At 42.9% G+C, this 16,026-nt stretch overlaps 1 protein-coding gene and 1 long non-coding RNA gene across 2 annotated transcripts in view; one reads left to right on the plus strand and one right to left on the minus strand.

Moving 5' to 3' along the window:
- Positions 1-16,026, minus strand: part of LOC308618506 — a 118,948-nt gene that overhangs the window by 71,820 nt on the left and 31,102 nt on the right. The window lies entirely within an intron of this gene.
- SLC28A3 (solute carrier family 28 member 3) overlaps positions 1-16,026 on the plus strand; it is a 58,190-nt gene that overhangs the window by 18,069 nt on the left and 24,095 nt on the right. Inside the window, exons 2-3 of the mRNA XM_081236434.1 lie at positions 9,506-9,604; positions 13,056-13,138. Of these exons, the coding sequence (XP_081092560.1) occupies positions 9,506-9,604; positions 13,056-13,138 (182 nt within the window). The remainder of the gene's footprint in view (positions 1-9,505; positions 9,605-13,055; positions 13,139-16,026) is intronic.

Here is a 16,026-nt window from a genome sequence, read left to right on the forward strand (position 1 = left end):
CACGTGGGCTTCAGTAGCTGTGGCACGCAGGCTCAGTAGTTGTGGCTCGCGGGCTCTAGAGCGCAGGCTCAGTAGTTGTGGTGTGCGGGCTTAGGTGGTCCACGGCATGTGGGATCTTCCAGGACCAGGGTTCAAACCTGTGTCCCCTGCATTGGTAGGCAGATTCTTAACCACTGCACCACCAGGGAAGTGTTTTTTTTTTTAACATCTTTATTGGAGTATAATTGCTTTACAATGGTATGTTAGTTTCTGCTGTATAACAAAGTGAATCAGCTATACATATACATATATCCCCATATCTCCTCCCTCCTGCATCTCCCTCCCACCCTCCCTATCCTACCCCTCTAGGTGGACACGAAGCACCGAGCTGATCTCCCTGTGCTGTGTGGCTGCTTCCCACTAGCTATCTATTTTACATTTGGTAGTGTATATATGTCCATGCCACTACATCTGCATCTTTATTCCTGTCCTGCCCCTAGGTTCTTCAGAACCATTTTTTTTTTAGATTCCATAAACTCTATTTTTAAATATAAGGGATTCATCGTATCATTAACTTGTTGAGCAAAGACTTACTTTGAATCAAATTTTCAGTGCTCAGAAACATCTGTCATTACTTTAAATGCATGAACAGAATGCTCACTAATGGATTGAAACAACCATATTACAGAAATATATGCCACATATTTGCCATCTACATTTTCTCAGAAGGGTTAAGGATTATTTGAACTGTTAAATTTTTGCATACCTCTATGACACCCCAACCCATTTCTCTCATTACTTAATCAAGGTGTTAATCATGACTGTCACAACTGTTCTCCATTAAACCAGAAATATGATATTATTTGATATTTATCTTATATTTATAACTTGAATTTTACCACCTAAATATAATGTTCACATGTTGATCCCTACATTAAAATATTTTTTGTTAGGAATTTGTTTGTTAACCAACGTTTTAACATGGAAAGTTCCGTTAGCCGTATGAATTTTGGCATGTTTCAGAGAGATCAGTAAATAAAATATTACATGAAAAAAAAAAGAGGACAAATTGACTAAATGCCCCAGAGCAAGCAAGCAAGTAGCAAACTAAACCATAAAATTAACATAAAGGTCAATGAGTACTTACTGTGTGTGGCACCAGACAGATCACACAGCCCCGCTAAGTAGGTAAAGAAAGCTATGTTCCCATGTAATAGGGTATGAGGCCTCAAGAAAGTAAGGCTGGATTTGAACCCAGGTATGACCATGGAACCCAAGATTTTTATCATAATGCAGCACCAATTCATATAGATAATTTACCAATATTCCAAGAAGCAGTCATCTAAGATTTATGTTGTCACTGCCTGTGATCTCTTTATATTGCGTTTTGGAATTTTAAGTTATTATTTGAGGCTGTTGTTCTAGTCTAGTTCCATTCCATGTTAAGAGAAATGGATACAGAAAGGTTAGATCACTTGAAGAAGCTCAGAAAAGCAACAGAAACTGGAGATGTATTACCAACACCTTCTCTCAGACATTTAAGGCTTAGAATATTAAAACATAAGGTAACCTTCTTAAAGAAATAGAGAAAGTAGTTCCGTGCTAGTCCTGTACCACTTGTAGAGACACAGTTCCATCTGTTATTTTAAGTTTGAGAGCCCTTTTTCCATTCATTCAAAAACAGTCATTGAGCACTTCTATGCCTGCACTGTGCTGAGCACATAGTATTCAGCAGAGAACAGAGGACAAAGTATCTGCCTTCTCAGCTTAGAGTCCAGGGGGTAAAATACAGATTTACACAGTCCCAAGTCCAAATGATATCACATTCCCATTTTTGTTGCTGGCCTTGGGACTTTGACATCCACGGCAAAATTTAAGTCATGCCTTGGTCTCACAATGCACCACATTGATTGCTTCTGTTACTGAATTAAACACAAGGCCTCCGTCTTGGGGTAGCCAAACCAAAGCCCCCTTGGCTCAGTCAGGGAGTTCTTTCCCACCTGGGCTCATGCTGCCAATAATGAAACTGAGTTTGGTGCAAGCCAGACGGACTTTTATTCTATAGCCAGATAATGGAGAAGGGGAACTCATGCTCTAAAGGCACCTTCTCCCCGGAGGGAGGGAGTAAGGGAATTCCAAGGGTTAGGAGGCAGACAGGTCATCAGGCTCTAGGAAAGGGTGGAGATGTCCAAGGGCAGCTGGGGCATGTGCAGTCTTCCACACTCCTTTGCACACGGCACTAATTGTGCCCTGCAGAGTACAAATCCCGCCTTCTGGCGGAGATCTTAGCACGGTAATGGAGCAAAGGTAACTCTTGATACCTCCAGGTTTCATCTGTGCAGGCACCTTCCTGTGGTCAAGTCAGAGCCCGCTCTGGGGGGTTGACCACTGCATATCTCTCAAAGCATGTATCTCTCACAGGACAGCTGCAAAGCATCTCTGCCAAACACCAGGTACTTTTGAAACAAACACAGAGATAGATCAGGCAAGTGTCCTTCAGCTCTCAGGAGATGGTATAGAAACACAGAGATAAATCAAGGCAAGAAAAGTGGTGACCCTTAGTCTACTTTGTCCACTATCTGGTTTTACTGTGGGCCTTTGTGGCAACCTGTTGATAAAACACAACTAGCCTGCATGGCTAAAAACCAGTTTCTACGCCTGGGGCCTGGGCTGCATAGCATGGATGACACTTCCAGGAAGTTTGCATTAAAGGTTACAAAGATGTGAAAATAGATACACACACATATACATATGTAGAAAATTAAATAAACAACTTTTATCACCAATCTAATCTGTGCTGGCAGTATAAAGCCTTCCACCCAAGGTATATTATCCCCCTAGAACTCGCCATGGAATGCCAAGCCCTAGAACGAATTAAAGAACTTCACAGTGACTTCCCGGGATCCTTGTCAACATCACTTTGCCAGCTGGGAAATGCCCATCTTTCATAAACCTATATGCTCCACATCCAACCAAAGGTTAGGATCAAAGTCTACTTTGGTGAAGGTTTCCGTTCTTGCCCCAGGTCTCAAAGTCCAGCTGTGCCCCCTCAGCAAGGTCAGTCACCCAGTCAGAACACACGGGGTCAGAGCAGCTTCTATAAGGAAGGTGGAAAGAAAGGCCCCCCTGGCACAGTGATGCTGAGTCTCAGCAGAGAAACCGCGGCCAAGAAATGGAAGCCACATTGTTCAATCAGGGCCACAATGGGAGGGAGAGACCGAGTGGAGCAGGCACAGTTAGAAGAAGAAAGAATGTCAAACTCATCATGGAGACATGACCTGCCCACAAATGCAGGAGTGCCCATTTGTGTTATTTAAAGGGCACAGTTGACTTAGAACCAGTCTACGGGGTCAGAAGGCCACCGTGCTAGCATGAGAAGTGACCACCAGAACCTAAATAGAGTTTAAAAGTTGCCACAAGCCTTTCTGGAATCTTCAACACCTCTGTCATTTCTACTCTTGTCTAGAGTCCAAATCAGGCTTTCTTAATTGAAAGGGAATTCAATCTGTAGATACATTACTATGACTTTAGACATTCCCAAGGCCAAAGGGTCTTGGCCCAAGGGCCAAACTCTATGAGTACAATATGGCCTGCAGTTGGACAGTCTGAGTTCAGATTCCATCTCATCTACTTCTGGTTGTGCAACCTGAGTCAAGTAATCTTCTCTTTGCCTTAGTTTCCTCATCTATAAAAAGGCATCCTGGTACCCACCTCACAGGACTCTTAGGATCAGATTTCTTTTTTTCTTTTTTTTTTTGGCTGTGAGGGGTCTTTGTTGCTGCATGCGGGCTTTCTCTAGTTGCATCGAGCAGGGGCTACTCTTCATTGTGGTGCGCGGGCTTCTCACTGTGGTGGCTTCTCTTGTTGTGGAGCACGGGCTCTAGGCTCGCGGGCTTTAGTAGTTGCAGCACTCGGGCCCTAGAGCACATGGGCTTTAGTAGTTGTGGCACGTGGGCTTCAGTAGTTGTGGCACGTGGACTCAGTAGCTGCAGCGCACGGACTCTAGGGTGGGCGGGCTCAGTAGCTGTGGCGCACAGGCTTAGTTGCTCCACAGCATGTGGGATCTTCCCACGGATTCTTAACCACTGCACCACCAGGGAAGTCCGGGATCAAATACTGATACAAAACGTTGTAAAGGGTTTCAGGATGTGTCTTGTACCTACTAAATATTATGTAAGTTTAGGTGCACATAAAAGCAAAAACCAAAAGTAATAAGGGAGAAGTTTGTTTCCTGCAGGTAAGTCAGGAGGTGGTAGCACAGCTCAAGGTTTTCAGGGGCTCAAACCCCCCGCCCCCCGGTTCACCATTTTGACATCACCAGGATGGGGCCCGTGTGTTCATGTCCCAGCTGGAACCATCCACACACCAGGCAGCAGGACAGAGGAGAAGACAGAAGGGACAAAGAGGACCTGCCAGCCATCTCTTAAGGAGCGACCCCAAGCTGCCCCACTCAGGGCTCCACTTCTATTTACATTTCGTTGGCCAGAACCTAGTTAAAAGGGAAGCCTAGAATCATAGCCTTCATTCTGGGTGGCAATGTGTTCAGCTAAAATTCTATAGAAGGGGACCCCGTCCACAAATAGATGGCAGGGGAGGGTGATTTCAGTTTTCAGAACTTCTATGTTCTAGAAGTTATATGGTTTAGAAACTGAATGAAAGAAAGAAATTAATTAAAAAGGTCTCTGTCCACCTGTACCCCCTGGAACAGCCACTGTAGATCTATAGTTGCTCGAACAGCATGGAAATGCAAGATCAGAAAGACAGGTAGGGGGCTTCCCTGGTGGTGCAGTGGTTAAGAATCTGCCTGCCAGTGCAGGGGACACGGGTTCAAGCCCTGGTCCGGGAAGATCCCACATGCCGCCGAACAACTAAGCCCGTGCGCCACAACTACTGAGCCTGTGCTCTAGAGCCCACGAGCCACAACTATGGAAACCCATGCACTTAGAGCCCCTGCTCCACGACAAAAGAAGCCACCACAATGAGAAGCCCGTGCACCACAACGAAGAGTAGCCCCCACTCGTCGCAACCAGAGAAAGCCCACACCCAGTAATGAAGACCCAACACAGCCAGAAATAAATACATAAATAAATAAATTTATTTTAAAAAAAAAAAAAAAGACAGGTAGGGAAAAAAAACAGGCACTGTGTACTCCCGGCTCAAGGATCTGCCTCCAGAGGGAGCCCAGTCCAAGATCATCTCCTTAGGACACTCAGCCACTAACACTAAGTAGAGGAATTAAAAGTGGTGTGCTATTGCTGGTGGGAATGTGAATTGGTACAGCCACTATGGAGAACAGTATGGAGGTTCCTTAAAAAACTACAAATAGAACTACCATACAACCCAGCAATCCCACTACTAGGCATATACCCTGAGAAAACCATAATTCAAAAAGAGACATGTACTAAAATGTTCATTGCAGCTCTATTCACAATAGCCCGGAGATGGAAACAACCTAAGTGTCCATCATCAGATGAATGGATAAAGAAGATGTGGCACATATATACAATGGAATATTACTCAGCCATAAAAAGAAACGAAATTGAGCTATTTGTAATGAGGTGGATAGACCTAGAGTCTGTCATACAGAGTGAAGTAAGTCAGAAAGAGAAAGACAAATACCGTATGCTAACACATATATATGGAATTTAAGAAAATGTCATGAAGAACCTAGGGGTAAAACAGGAATAAAGACACAGACCTACTTGAGAATGGACTTGGGGATATGGGGAGGGGGAAGGGTAAGCTGTGACAAAGCGAGAGGGAGGCATGAACATATATACAGTACCAAACGTAAGGTAGGTAGACAGTGGGAAGCAGCCGCATAGCACAGGGAGATCAGCTTGGTGCTTTGTGACCGCCTGGAGGGGTGGGATAGGGAGGGTGGGAGGGAAGGAGACGCAAGAGGGAAGGGATATGGGAACAGATGTATATGTATAACTGATTCACTTTGTTATAAAGCAGAAACTAATAAAAAATAAAAATAAATTTTAAAAAGTGGTGTGCTATAAATTGCTTAGAAATACTCATACACGACACCCACAATGTTGTTACCCATTCAGTGGACAGGTGTGACCTCAGAATACAGTCATGGTTATAGGAGTCCAGTGTACTAAGGCATCTATTAATCTGAATTGCTAAATAGATGGAAAGAAACAATGGGCTAAGAAGTAATTATGGGCCACCTGTTATATAGCTCCCACGACTCCAGTTTAAAAAGAAGCAGAGATATAGGTGTTTTAAGGGTCATTTTTCAGGCACCAATTAACACCCCAAAACACCCCAATTTTTTCTATTGGAAATCCTCAGCTGGGAGATATTGTTCTTCTGAAAACACTAAAAAGCCCAAGCATGGGGGCTTCCCTGGTGGCACAGTGGTTAAGAACCCGCCTGCCAATGCAAGGGACAAGGGTTCGAGCCCTGGTCCGGGAAGATCCCGCAGGCTGCAGAGCAACTAAGCCCGCGTGCCACAACTACTAAGCCTGTGCTCTAGAGCCCCCGAGCCACAACTACTGAGCCCGTGAGCCGCAACTACTGAAGTCCGCGCGCCTAGAGCCCGTGCTCCGCAACAAGAGAAGCCACCACAATGAGAAACCCACGCACCGCAACGAAGACCCAACGCAGCCAAAAATAAAAATAAATAAAATAAATAAATCAAAAAAAAAGGCAAGTCATGTAATCTAGCAGGGGTAAAACAATCCCATTAATGTTACAAATACTTCCAGAGGTGCTCTTGTTGCCGCTTATGCCCACCCCCACGCCAACCCTCCCCCCTTCCTCTTTCATTAACCTTAAAAAGGACAGCTCCACCCTCTTGTTCCACAAGGAAGTCTCAGATTCTGCCACCAGGTGGCAGGAATAATCAGCACCAAGAAGCTGAAGCTCTTGGAACCAGAAAATGTCGGGATTCTGGAAGGGACCATGAGAACACCAAGTCGAAAGTATGTTGTCTAGATGGGTGGACAGAGGGGTAGGAAGATATGACCTGTCCAGGGTCACATGTGTAATTAGGGACCTAAAGGACCAAGCCCCCTCCGTTATCTGTGTCCTGTTTTTCCACCAACTCTTGCTGGGTTTTATTTTTAATTTTTTATTAAGCAAATTTTCAGCACCCGTGAAAATAGGAATAGTAAAAGGAGTCCCTAAGTGCCCATCAGCCAGCTTCAGCAATTAGCAACACTTTGTCATCTTTCCACACTATATGTATTGTCCCCCACATACCGCTATATTTTGTTTCTGGGGTTTTTTTTAATTTATTTATTTACTTATTTATTTTTGGCTGCATTGGGTCTTCATTGCTGCTCACGGGCTTTCTCTAGTTGCGGCGAGCGGGGGCTACTCTTCGTTTCCATGCACGGGCTTCTCATTGCTGTGGCTTCTCTTGTTGTGGAGCACGGGCTCTAGGTGCATGGGCTTCAGTAGTTGTGGCTCGTGGGCTCTAGAGCGCAGGCTCAGTAGTTGTGGCGCACTGGCTTAGCTGCTCCGTGGGAGGTGGGATCTTCCCTGGACAAGGGCTCGAACCCGTACCCCCTGCATTGGTAGGCAGATTCTTAACCACTGCGCCACCAGGGAAACCCCATACCACTATATTTTGATACCAAGTATCCAGAGGTACTACACTGCACTAGGTAATGCACCGTTAAAGTCACCTTGGTTCACTAATTCAACAAACAATCGTTAGTATCTGTTATGTGCAAGGAACTGGGCTAAAGTAAGGTATGAGCACTTGTAACACAATCAAGCAGTTTGGCCATAAAACTTCTATGCATAAATCATATGTGTGCAGGAAGTTAGACTTTATTCACGTTTATATACTCTTGTGTTTCAGTAAATGGAACATGTAATACAAGTTGGAATTGCATTTTTTCCCTAGATCTGTGGGGCCAGCCAGAGATCTAAATTTAAAATCAAACTCATACACTTGTTCCTTTTTCAGAGACATGGTCACAGCCGACAGGGCTAGCAGGGAACATGTCCTGAAAAGATACAGGCACCTACCTGACACTGTTTATCTATCTGTTGCCTTACTTGGAATGAAGCACCATATAAAATGTCTAGTTGGGCTGAGATGGGAGAAAGACTGGACCCACCCAAAACAGGTAAAAGATAAATGAACCAGGTATTTGTCACATTTGGAAAAAGTGGTAGGGGGTCAGGATACCCGTCCAAGAGCAAACCCTACTCAGTTTGTTAAAGTAAAATCAAAAAAAGTAAAAATAAAATTGGTCTCACAAAAGAAGCCATTTTTTTCTTCTGCTCATTACTACCAGAGAATGCTTTCAACTGAAAAAACACATTTTAACATCTCATAGATCCAACGTCTAAGAATAAAATTATCTGGCCCATGGTTTACTATATTTTGTTTTGTTTTATAATTTGAAAGTCTGTGTGATGTGTTGGAAAGGAGGTTGGAAACCAACATGCTTATCTCAGCTCTGCTGATTAGAAAGTTACATGGCCTAGACCCAGCAACTTTGTTCCTTTCTGTCTTTCTCAAGTTGGACCACACCAATCTTATCTATCATAACAACACAAACCAAAATCATCCATGTTTCAAATATAAACAATGACCTTCAGTACAACACATGCATTCTTCAGGTCATCACGGTACTGGCTGAACCACGCTTTATCTTTAAATCTTGTCATATAAGGAACTGCTAATATTTTATAATTTTGCAGGATAGCAGAGAGAATATGGCAAGCTCAGGGCAGGAGAACTTAGTCTGGGCTTGGAGAAAGTCACGTAGTTCTGTTTGGCTGGTTGTTCCTTCATGGTGCCTGCAAGGGGAGCGGAGTGAGATAAATGAGCAGGATCGTGCAGCCCTGAACCACGCCAAGGAGTGTGCAACTGACTCCGCAGGCCAGGAGACTTACTTTATTATGGAGGAAGAGTAACAAAGAAGGAATATAGACAGATCTGGAGGAAAGAAAGATCAGAAGCAGAAAACTGATCAAGAACATGTTTAATCAAAGAAGTGAAATAATGCAAAACATTTAGGCATTTGTTAGTCTTGTACTTAAAGCATTCATATCTTTAAGGAAAAAAATATAAGTGAAATATGTGATCCAAATTTTCAACTAAAACTTATTTTTAGTATCAGCCACCATATGTACTGTAAGATCATATTAGAAAACGGAAAGATTTAGGGATTTCCCTGGTGGTCTAGTGGTTAGGACTCCGTGTTTCTGTTGCAAGGGGCACAGGTTAAATCCCTGGTCAGGGAACTAAGATCTCACAAGCCACGCAGCCAAATAAAAGAAAACAAAAGGATTTACATTTCTAGATTATTGAGATCATTTTCTTCTTCCTTATGTGGCTTCTACAGACAGTAAATTGTCAAAATTTTTAAAAATCATCTGTGTTTCTTTATGTGCCAAGCTTCCCTGGTTCTTTCTTTAATCAGCTGACTCATCTAAACACCTCATCTTTGCCATCCCATCCCTCAAAAGTCTTTGGGTATCATTCATTGAAAGAACATTTGTTTTGTGGCTCTGAAATGTTATTTTTGCGATCTGTATTTTTTCCTAGTATGATGATGACTGCTTTGAAAACAAGAACACATCAGGAAGTGACAACTCACTAAGGAGTAGAGTTGTGCAAAACAGAGAGCAAGAAAATGGCAAACAGGTACGGCTAGAAAGCAGTGAGTGAATCTATCACCATGTTAACTACTGTGCAACAGCTATGGGGACAGAAAGCAGGGCACTCAGCTGGTACTCAGAGGAATGAGTTAAATGGTAATTTGAGTGTGTAAGGCAGAGTCATGAGGAAAACACACATGCCCAAACAAAGATTTTGTGTTTATACAACTGTGCTCAGAGTTCTCTGATGGGGAGAGTACCCAGGCTTGCTCTGACACTTCACTATTACTATTACTATTAGATTCCAAACTCCATCCCAAGGCTGAAAGTACTGGCTTCAGCAGATAACATCTCAATTTTAAAGTAAATGAGGCAGAAAAGAGTGGCGTTCTAAGACATGGTTCTAAAACTGTGTGCATCACACCCTACGGTTCCTCAGCGACATCTAAGTGTACACAGCAAGCCGAGGTGCTCTGTGACAATGCCACCTCTTATTTCTTTTATATATTGAATTCTGGGTAAGATCTCACTTTTTTTGTTTGTTTGCCTGAAAATATCTTTATTATGTGTTCCCTTTTGATGGATATTTTCACTGAGTATAGATTTATTTTTAATTTAAAAAAATTTTAATGAAGTAGAGTTGGTGTACAATATTACATAAGTTACAGGTGTAAGGATCTCATTTGAAGACAGCCTTCTGCTAAAAAGGGAGCAAATTGCCCATCTATATCACCCTTAAAAAAGTAATTTTGGGTGCATATTCTGGGGGGGAGTTTGCTCATGATAAAAGAATAACTTATTTGAAGTAGAAAATTTGAAATATTATTGCAGCAAAATTTGGAAGACAATAAATGACCTAATGACCTGTAGTTCCAGCAAAAAAAAAAATCAGTGCCTAACATATTAGAATATAGCTCACTTTAATACAAGTACATATACATCAATAGGCACGTGTCACATATATTAGGATCATGCTTTCATATTATTGGGTCATTGTCTATTTCATTTAATATATTTTAAAAAGTGTTCATATCACTAAGTAGTCTTCAACCAAAAAAAGAGAAAACAATACTTCTTTTCACACAAAAACCTGCACATGGGTGCTTATAGCAGCTTGATTCATAATTGCCAAAACCTGGAAGCAACCAAGATGTCCTTCAATAGGTGAATGGATAAATAAACTTTGGTCCATCCAGGCAATGAAATATTATTCAGCACTAAAAACAAAGGAGCTATCAAGACATGAAAAGACATGGGGGAGCATTACATGTGTATTACTAAGTCACAGAAGCAATCTGAAAAGGCTGCATACCGTATGGTCCCAGCTATATGACATTCTGGAAAAGGTAAACTGTGGAGACAGTAAAAAGATCACTGGCTGCCAAGATGGGAGGGAGGGGTGAATAGGCACAGAGGAGTTTTAGGGCAGTGAAAACACTCTGTATGATACTATGACAGTTGATACATGTTATTAAATACTTGTCCAAACCCACAGAATATAGGACACCAAGAGTGAGCCCTAATGTAAACTACAGACTTCGTCAGTTCATCATTTGTAACAAATGTACCACTCTGGTGAGGAAGTCAATAATGGGGAAGGCTGCATGGGGTTGGGGGCGGGCGGAGAAGTATGGGAAATCTCTGTACCTTCCTCTCAATTTTGCTATGAACCTAAATAAAACTGCTCTTAAAAGTCTTTTTTTAAAATTGTTTCACAAAAAAAAAGTCAAAAACAAAAAAATAGGTATTATTGTAAACAGAAATATGAAGACTGAGGAGTAGCTACTAGATTTGGCAACAATGGTCCTTAGGTGACCTTGGCAGGTGACCTTAGCAGAAGCCATTTCAGTGGACGTCTGGTCACAGTGGCTTGAAAAGTGAGCAGGATGTGAAGGAACGTCACCAAAAGTAAGGGCAATTCTTTCAAGTGGTTTGGCTGTGAAGGGAAGGAGGGAGGGTAGATGTCCCGTGGTTGTAGTGTCAAGAAGGTTTTGTTGTTGTTTTGTTTTGTTTTAAAGATGAGAAAGGGTTAAAAACCAAAAAAGAAAACAATAGGAATGCTAGACATTCCATATAGTAGGCAACTTGGGACAATTTCACTCTAAGAAAATAATAATTATGATCATTTAAATCAAAAATTTACCAAACTTTGACTATTGGCCAAGCTTGGTGTTAGGTGGGAATAAACGAGAAAGGCTTCTCTGTACTCCTGACCTTTGCAGCTACAGCTTGGACTCCGCTGGTCTCTATTACAATCATCCCATCACCTTCCTTGTACCTGAGGCCCAGCCCACAATAGGAAGGCAGCCTAAGTCAGGAGTACAATGGGAGTTTGGTATCAAAGGACTATATGATCTTTGAGGAGCCTTTCAGCTCAGAGACATGCTAATAACTAATTTCTTTTTTGGGGCGGGTGGGGGGTGTGTTAAAGTAAAGAGAATTGAAGGTCTCATGGGATCTGACAAAAAGCTAGAGCTGAGATTTGGCATTATACCTCTTAGAGCGTGTTCAAAACTGTTCCACATCTGCCAGCTTCCTCCCAGCTTTCCCTTGCCTTTGTTTACAATAGCTGGACCAGTTTGAGACATTATTGCAAAATGATGAGACGCAGGAAATCCTCTCCACCATCACAAGAATAGGATGGGTCATGGATATTTCAAAGCTAAACAGTACCTAGAAAGATTGTCCATAAAAGATAGCCCAGGGCTTCCCTAGTGGCGCAGTGGTTGAGAGTCCGCCTGCCAATGCAGGGGACACGGGTTTGTGCCCTGGTCCGGGAAGATCCCACATGCCGCGGAGCGGCTGGGCCCGTGAGCCATGGCCGCTGAGCCTGCGCGTCCGGAGCCTGTGCTCCGCAACGGGAGAGGCCACAACAGTGAGAGGCCCACGTACCGCAAAAAAAAAAAAAAAAAAGATAGCCCAGGTATATACTTCACTCAGTCAGTTAGAGCAAGTGCTAGCTGAGTAAGGGAAATACTTCCCTTTAACCCAACTGATAGAAGAACCCTAGTTCCCAAGGGTAGTTTAACAGCTCTTGAAGATGCTGAGCTACTGTTCATATCTGCAGACCAAGCCTTGGGCTTCCAGGAAAATAAAACCAGCCTTAGTTTCAGTCCTTTGGAAAGTGGGGCTGGAAGAGTATTAAGGAAGATTTGTGCAGCCTCTGGTATTAACTTTATTTAGCACTTGCCTGAAAACAGAGCGGGAGTTGAATGAAGAGACAGGAACTAAAAGCAGAGATATTAGCCCTCTCCCTGAAGAAATGGAGAAAATAGCAATGGCTCCTTCTGAAGTAAAGGGAGAAATGTATGAACCTGGATTTTTTGTGACAAGGGGGAAAATGTCTGTGCATAGATAATTGGAGCCATCATCTTGCATAATAATTTAAAAGGACCTTTGGAAAAATTTCCTTGCCAAAATTCTGAGCAAAAGAGATCAGAGTCCATTGTGCTCAGGATTCTCATCATTCCATCTCTGTTCCAATGTTTGATTTTGAGGGTGAAGAGCAAGTCACCATTGAGCAGGATTCTCCAAGAAATGATGAAGATGAGGAGGATGACCAAGAGACGCATCAAAAAGGGTACAGGTTTAAACCATAGAAATAACGACACTTACCTCCTAAACACAGTGGTTTTGACACTTTTTAAATTCTCATCTAATTTTTAACATTAATTATGATTTATCAGAGATGGTCACCACCAATCTCCCCTCCCTACTACCCACCCAACACTATTTTCAGAAAAATTAATGGAGCTCTAGAATAATCAACATGGTAAATTCAAACTGCTAATGTCCTGGGAACCCAATATCCAGGACAATCTTCTAATTAAAGCTGTGAATTGCCAACTAATTGCTCCAGTCTATACAAAAGTAGTTAATTCATCTTCACAATGTTCAATCAATAAGCAATTGATTTCTCAAAATCCAATTCACTTTAAATCCCAACAAACTTGCTCTTACCTTGTCAAATCATAATGTTCCAAGCCCTTATCACCCATTAGCAGGAGAGACAAATTATTATTTTTATTTCTTGGATCAGAAAAATGAAGCTCAGAGAAGTGACTTAGCCAAGGTTAGTGGAACAAAGCTAATTTAAATTTCAGCTTCTGATTCCCAGTCCAAGATTGTCTGGTACTCTATCATAACACGAAAGTATTTGTAAATTTTCTAAATTCCTATTTAAATTTGGTGTAAATTCCTAAGTCTCTGAGGGACTTTATTTTTATGTATCAGAAGATAGACTTGGTCAGAATTAGGATCAAAAACTCTTGTCACATATATGTCATCAAGAGTATTTGCCACCTTGGAAACCTGAACTTAGTTTCATCCTTTGTTTTACTTTATGAATCTCTGATCCTGGGGCCTGAGAGCTTCTCTTGGGTGGTCAGAGGTACTCAGGTTTCATCCGTGTTAATGGATGGAAAACAACCACCAGGATATTGGGAGTTGTTCAGCCTAGATAACCAAATGGCCAAAGCGACTATTTCTAGCTACAGTACTTCCTTTTATGAAGTGTCAAATTGCACTATACACATTCCTCGCAATTAAAAAATCTGATAAATTCAACTTAAAGTAGATGGATGTGCCCTATTACATGCTGCCCTCCAACGATGCTACTTTATAACACTATATCCACAGCTGAGGATAATGTATCAGCAGCCTTTCCTAAATTAGACCATGAAAAATTTAAGTCTTTACTATACTTATATTCCCTCAATATGTTATAGAACAGTGTTTCTAATTCTCAGTACACATATTCACACACATACATAAGACAAAATTTTCATGAAATAATGCCTGTCGTCACTATGTATGATACACTCTGAGATGTCCTATGCTTTTGTTTAAGGATGATCATCATACACTGTGTGACTGACTTCGCAACCCACTAATGGGTCCCAACCCACAGCTATAAACTATTGTTCCAGAAAAGCAATACGCACTACCACTTTATTTAGCTAAGAATTCGACAAAGGCCTGCCAATCACTCTTAATGTCTGCGGTGCTCGTGTTGGGCTCACAGACATCTATTCTCCACGAAGTTACAGTCAGTTAAGGCTTCATAACAAAATACAATCAAAGGAGACAGTAGGAATAAGTCGCAGAGGAATGCCTCTGTTTGACGAAATGCAAGAAGGCTTTGTAGAAGCAAAGGGCTTGAGCTGTGCCCTAAAACGTGAAGGGGGCTGAGATTTGGACACAGGGGCATGACTGCTGGAGGGAAGGGAACTGGAGGTGTTCACCAAGGGGACGGGAGCTCCCAGCGGGGGGCTGAGTCCTTTGAGATCCTGGGGATTGAGAATTTTCTATATAGGAGAAGGGGCTGTTTTAGAAATCCTGTCCAGTGGCCTGGAAGTGGTCATGATTAAATGTGTGAGTGAATTCCTCCCATTTGGCCTCAAGTGGGAGAATGAAGGCACACTGAGCAAAGAGACATGTGCAGGGAAGCCAGGTTTCAGAGCAAGTGGAGGGCCTGGGGGAGCAACCGGGAGCACCCAGGAGAAGGAAGGACAGTTGCTATGGGTACAGGTCTGTGGCCTCTCCAGACTCCCTCACTGGTCGACAACATCCTCCCCAGAAGAAGTGATCAGATGCACACGTGGCCCACACACCACACACTGCCCTGTAACAAAGCTCTGGGCAGAAACAAAGACACCAACAATTCCAGAACGTTCTGAAAAAGCTAATGACAACCCATTGGTTGACGACCCTCAAATCCGCGAAATTCTACTTTACATGTAAGCATCCTGTGAAGTCCATCAGCCTGCCACTAAACAGGGTGGTGACTGAGGACAGGGAATCTCCAGCTTGCTCACACTTTGGGAACCAGAAGGGAGAACCAGAAGGGATGAGAGTTCATTGGATTTTTGGGGGGGTGCTGCGTTGGGTCTGCGATGCTGCACGCGGGCTTTCTCTAGTTGCAGCGAGCGGGGGCTACTCTTCGTTGCGGTGGCTTCTTTCGCTGCGGAGCATGGGCTCTAGGAGCGAGGGCTTCAGTAGTTGTGGCATGCGGGCTCAGTAGTTGTGGCTCACGGGCTCTAGAGCGCAGGCTCAGTAGCTGTGGTGCACGGACTTAGTTGCTCCGAAGCATGTGGGATCTTCCCGGACTAGGGCTCGAACCCGTGTCCCCTGCATTGGCAGGCAGATTCTTAACCACTGTGCCACCAAGGAAGTCCCCATTGGATTTTTTTTTTTAAGTCAACATTTACATGAGAGCTTACAAGCTAATGGAGGCCCTCCTAGCACAGTAAGAAACACTCTCGTCCTATGGTTTATTCTCAGCTTTTGGTTAGTTATCCTGTCCCCTGCTTTATTTCCAGGAGCATGTTTTCTGCATCTCTGTAATTCCTCGGGGCTTTGGCACATCCATTCAGCAAAGGTTAGCAAGCCATGGCTGATTTTAGTCTAAAATGAAATGCGTTTCTTATTTCTATTTTGTAGGACACATACTTCATGAATGTGTTTGCC

This window comes from Mesoplodon bidens (genome assembly GCF_964165515.1).
Source record: "Mesoplodon bidens genome assembly, chromosome: 6".
Taxonomy (NCBI): domain Eukaryota; kingdom Metazoa; phylum Chordata; class Mammalia; order Artiodactyla; family Ziphiidae; genus Mesoplodon; species Mesoplodon bidens.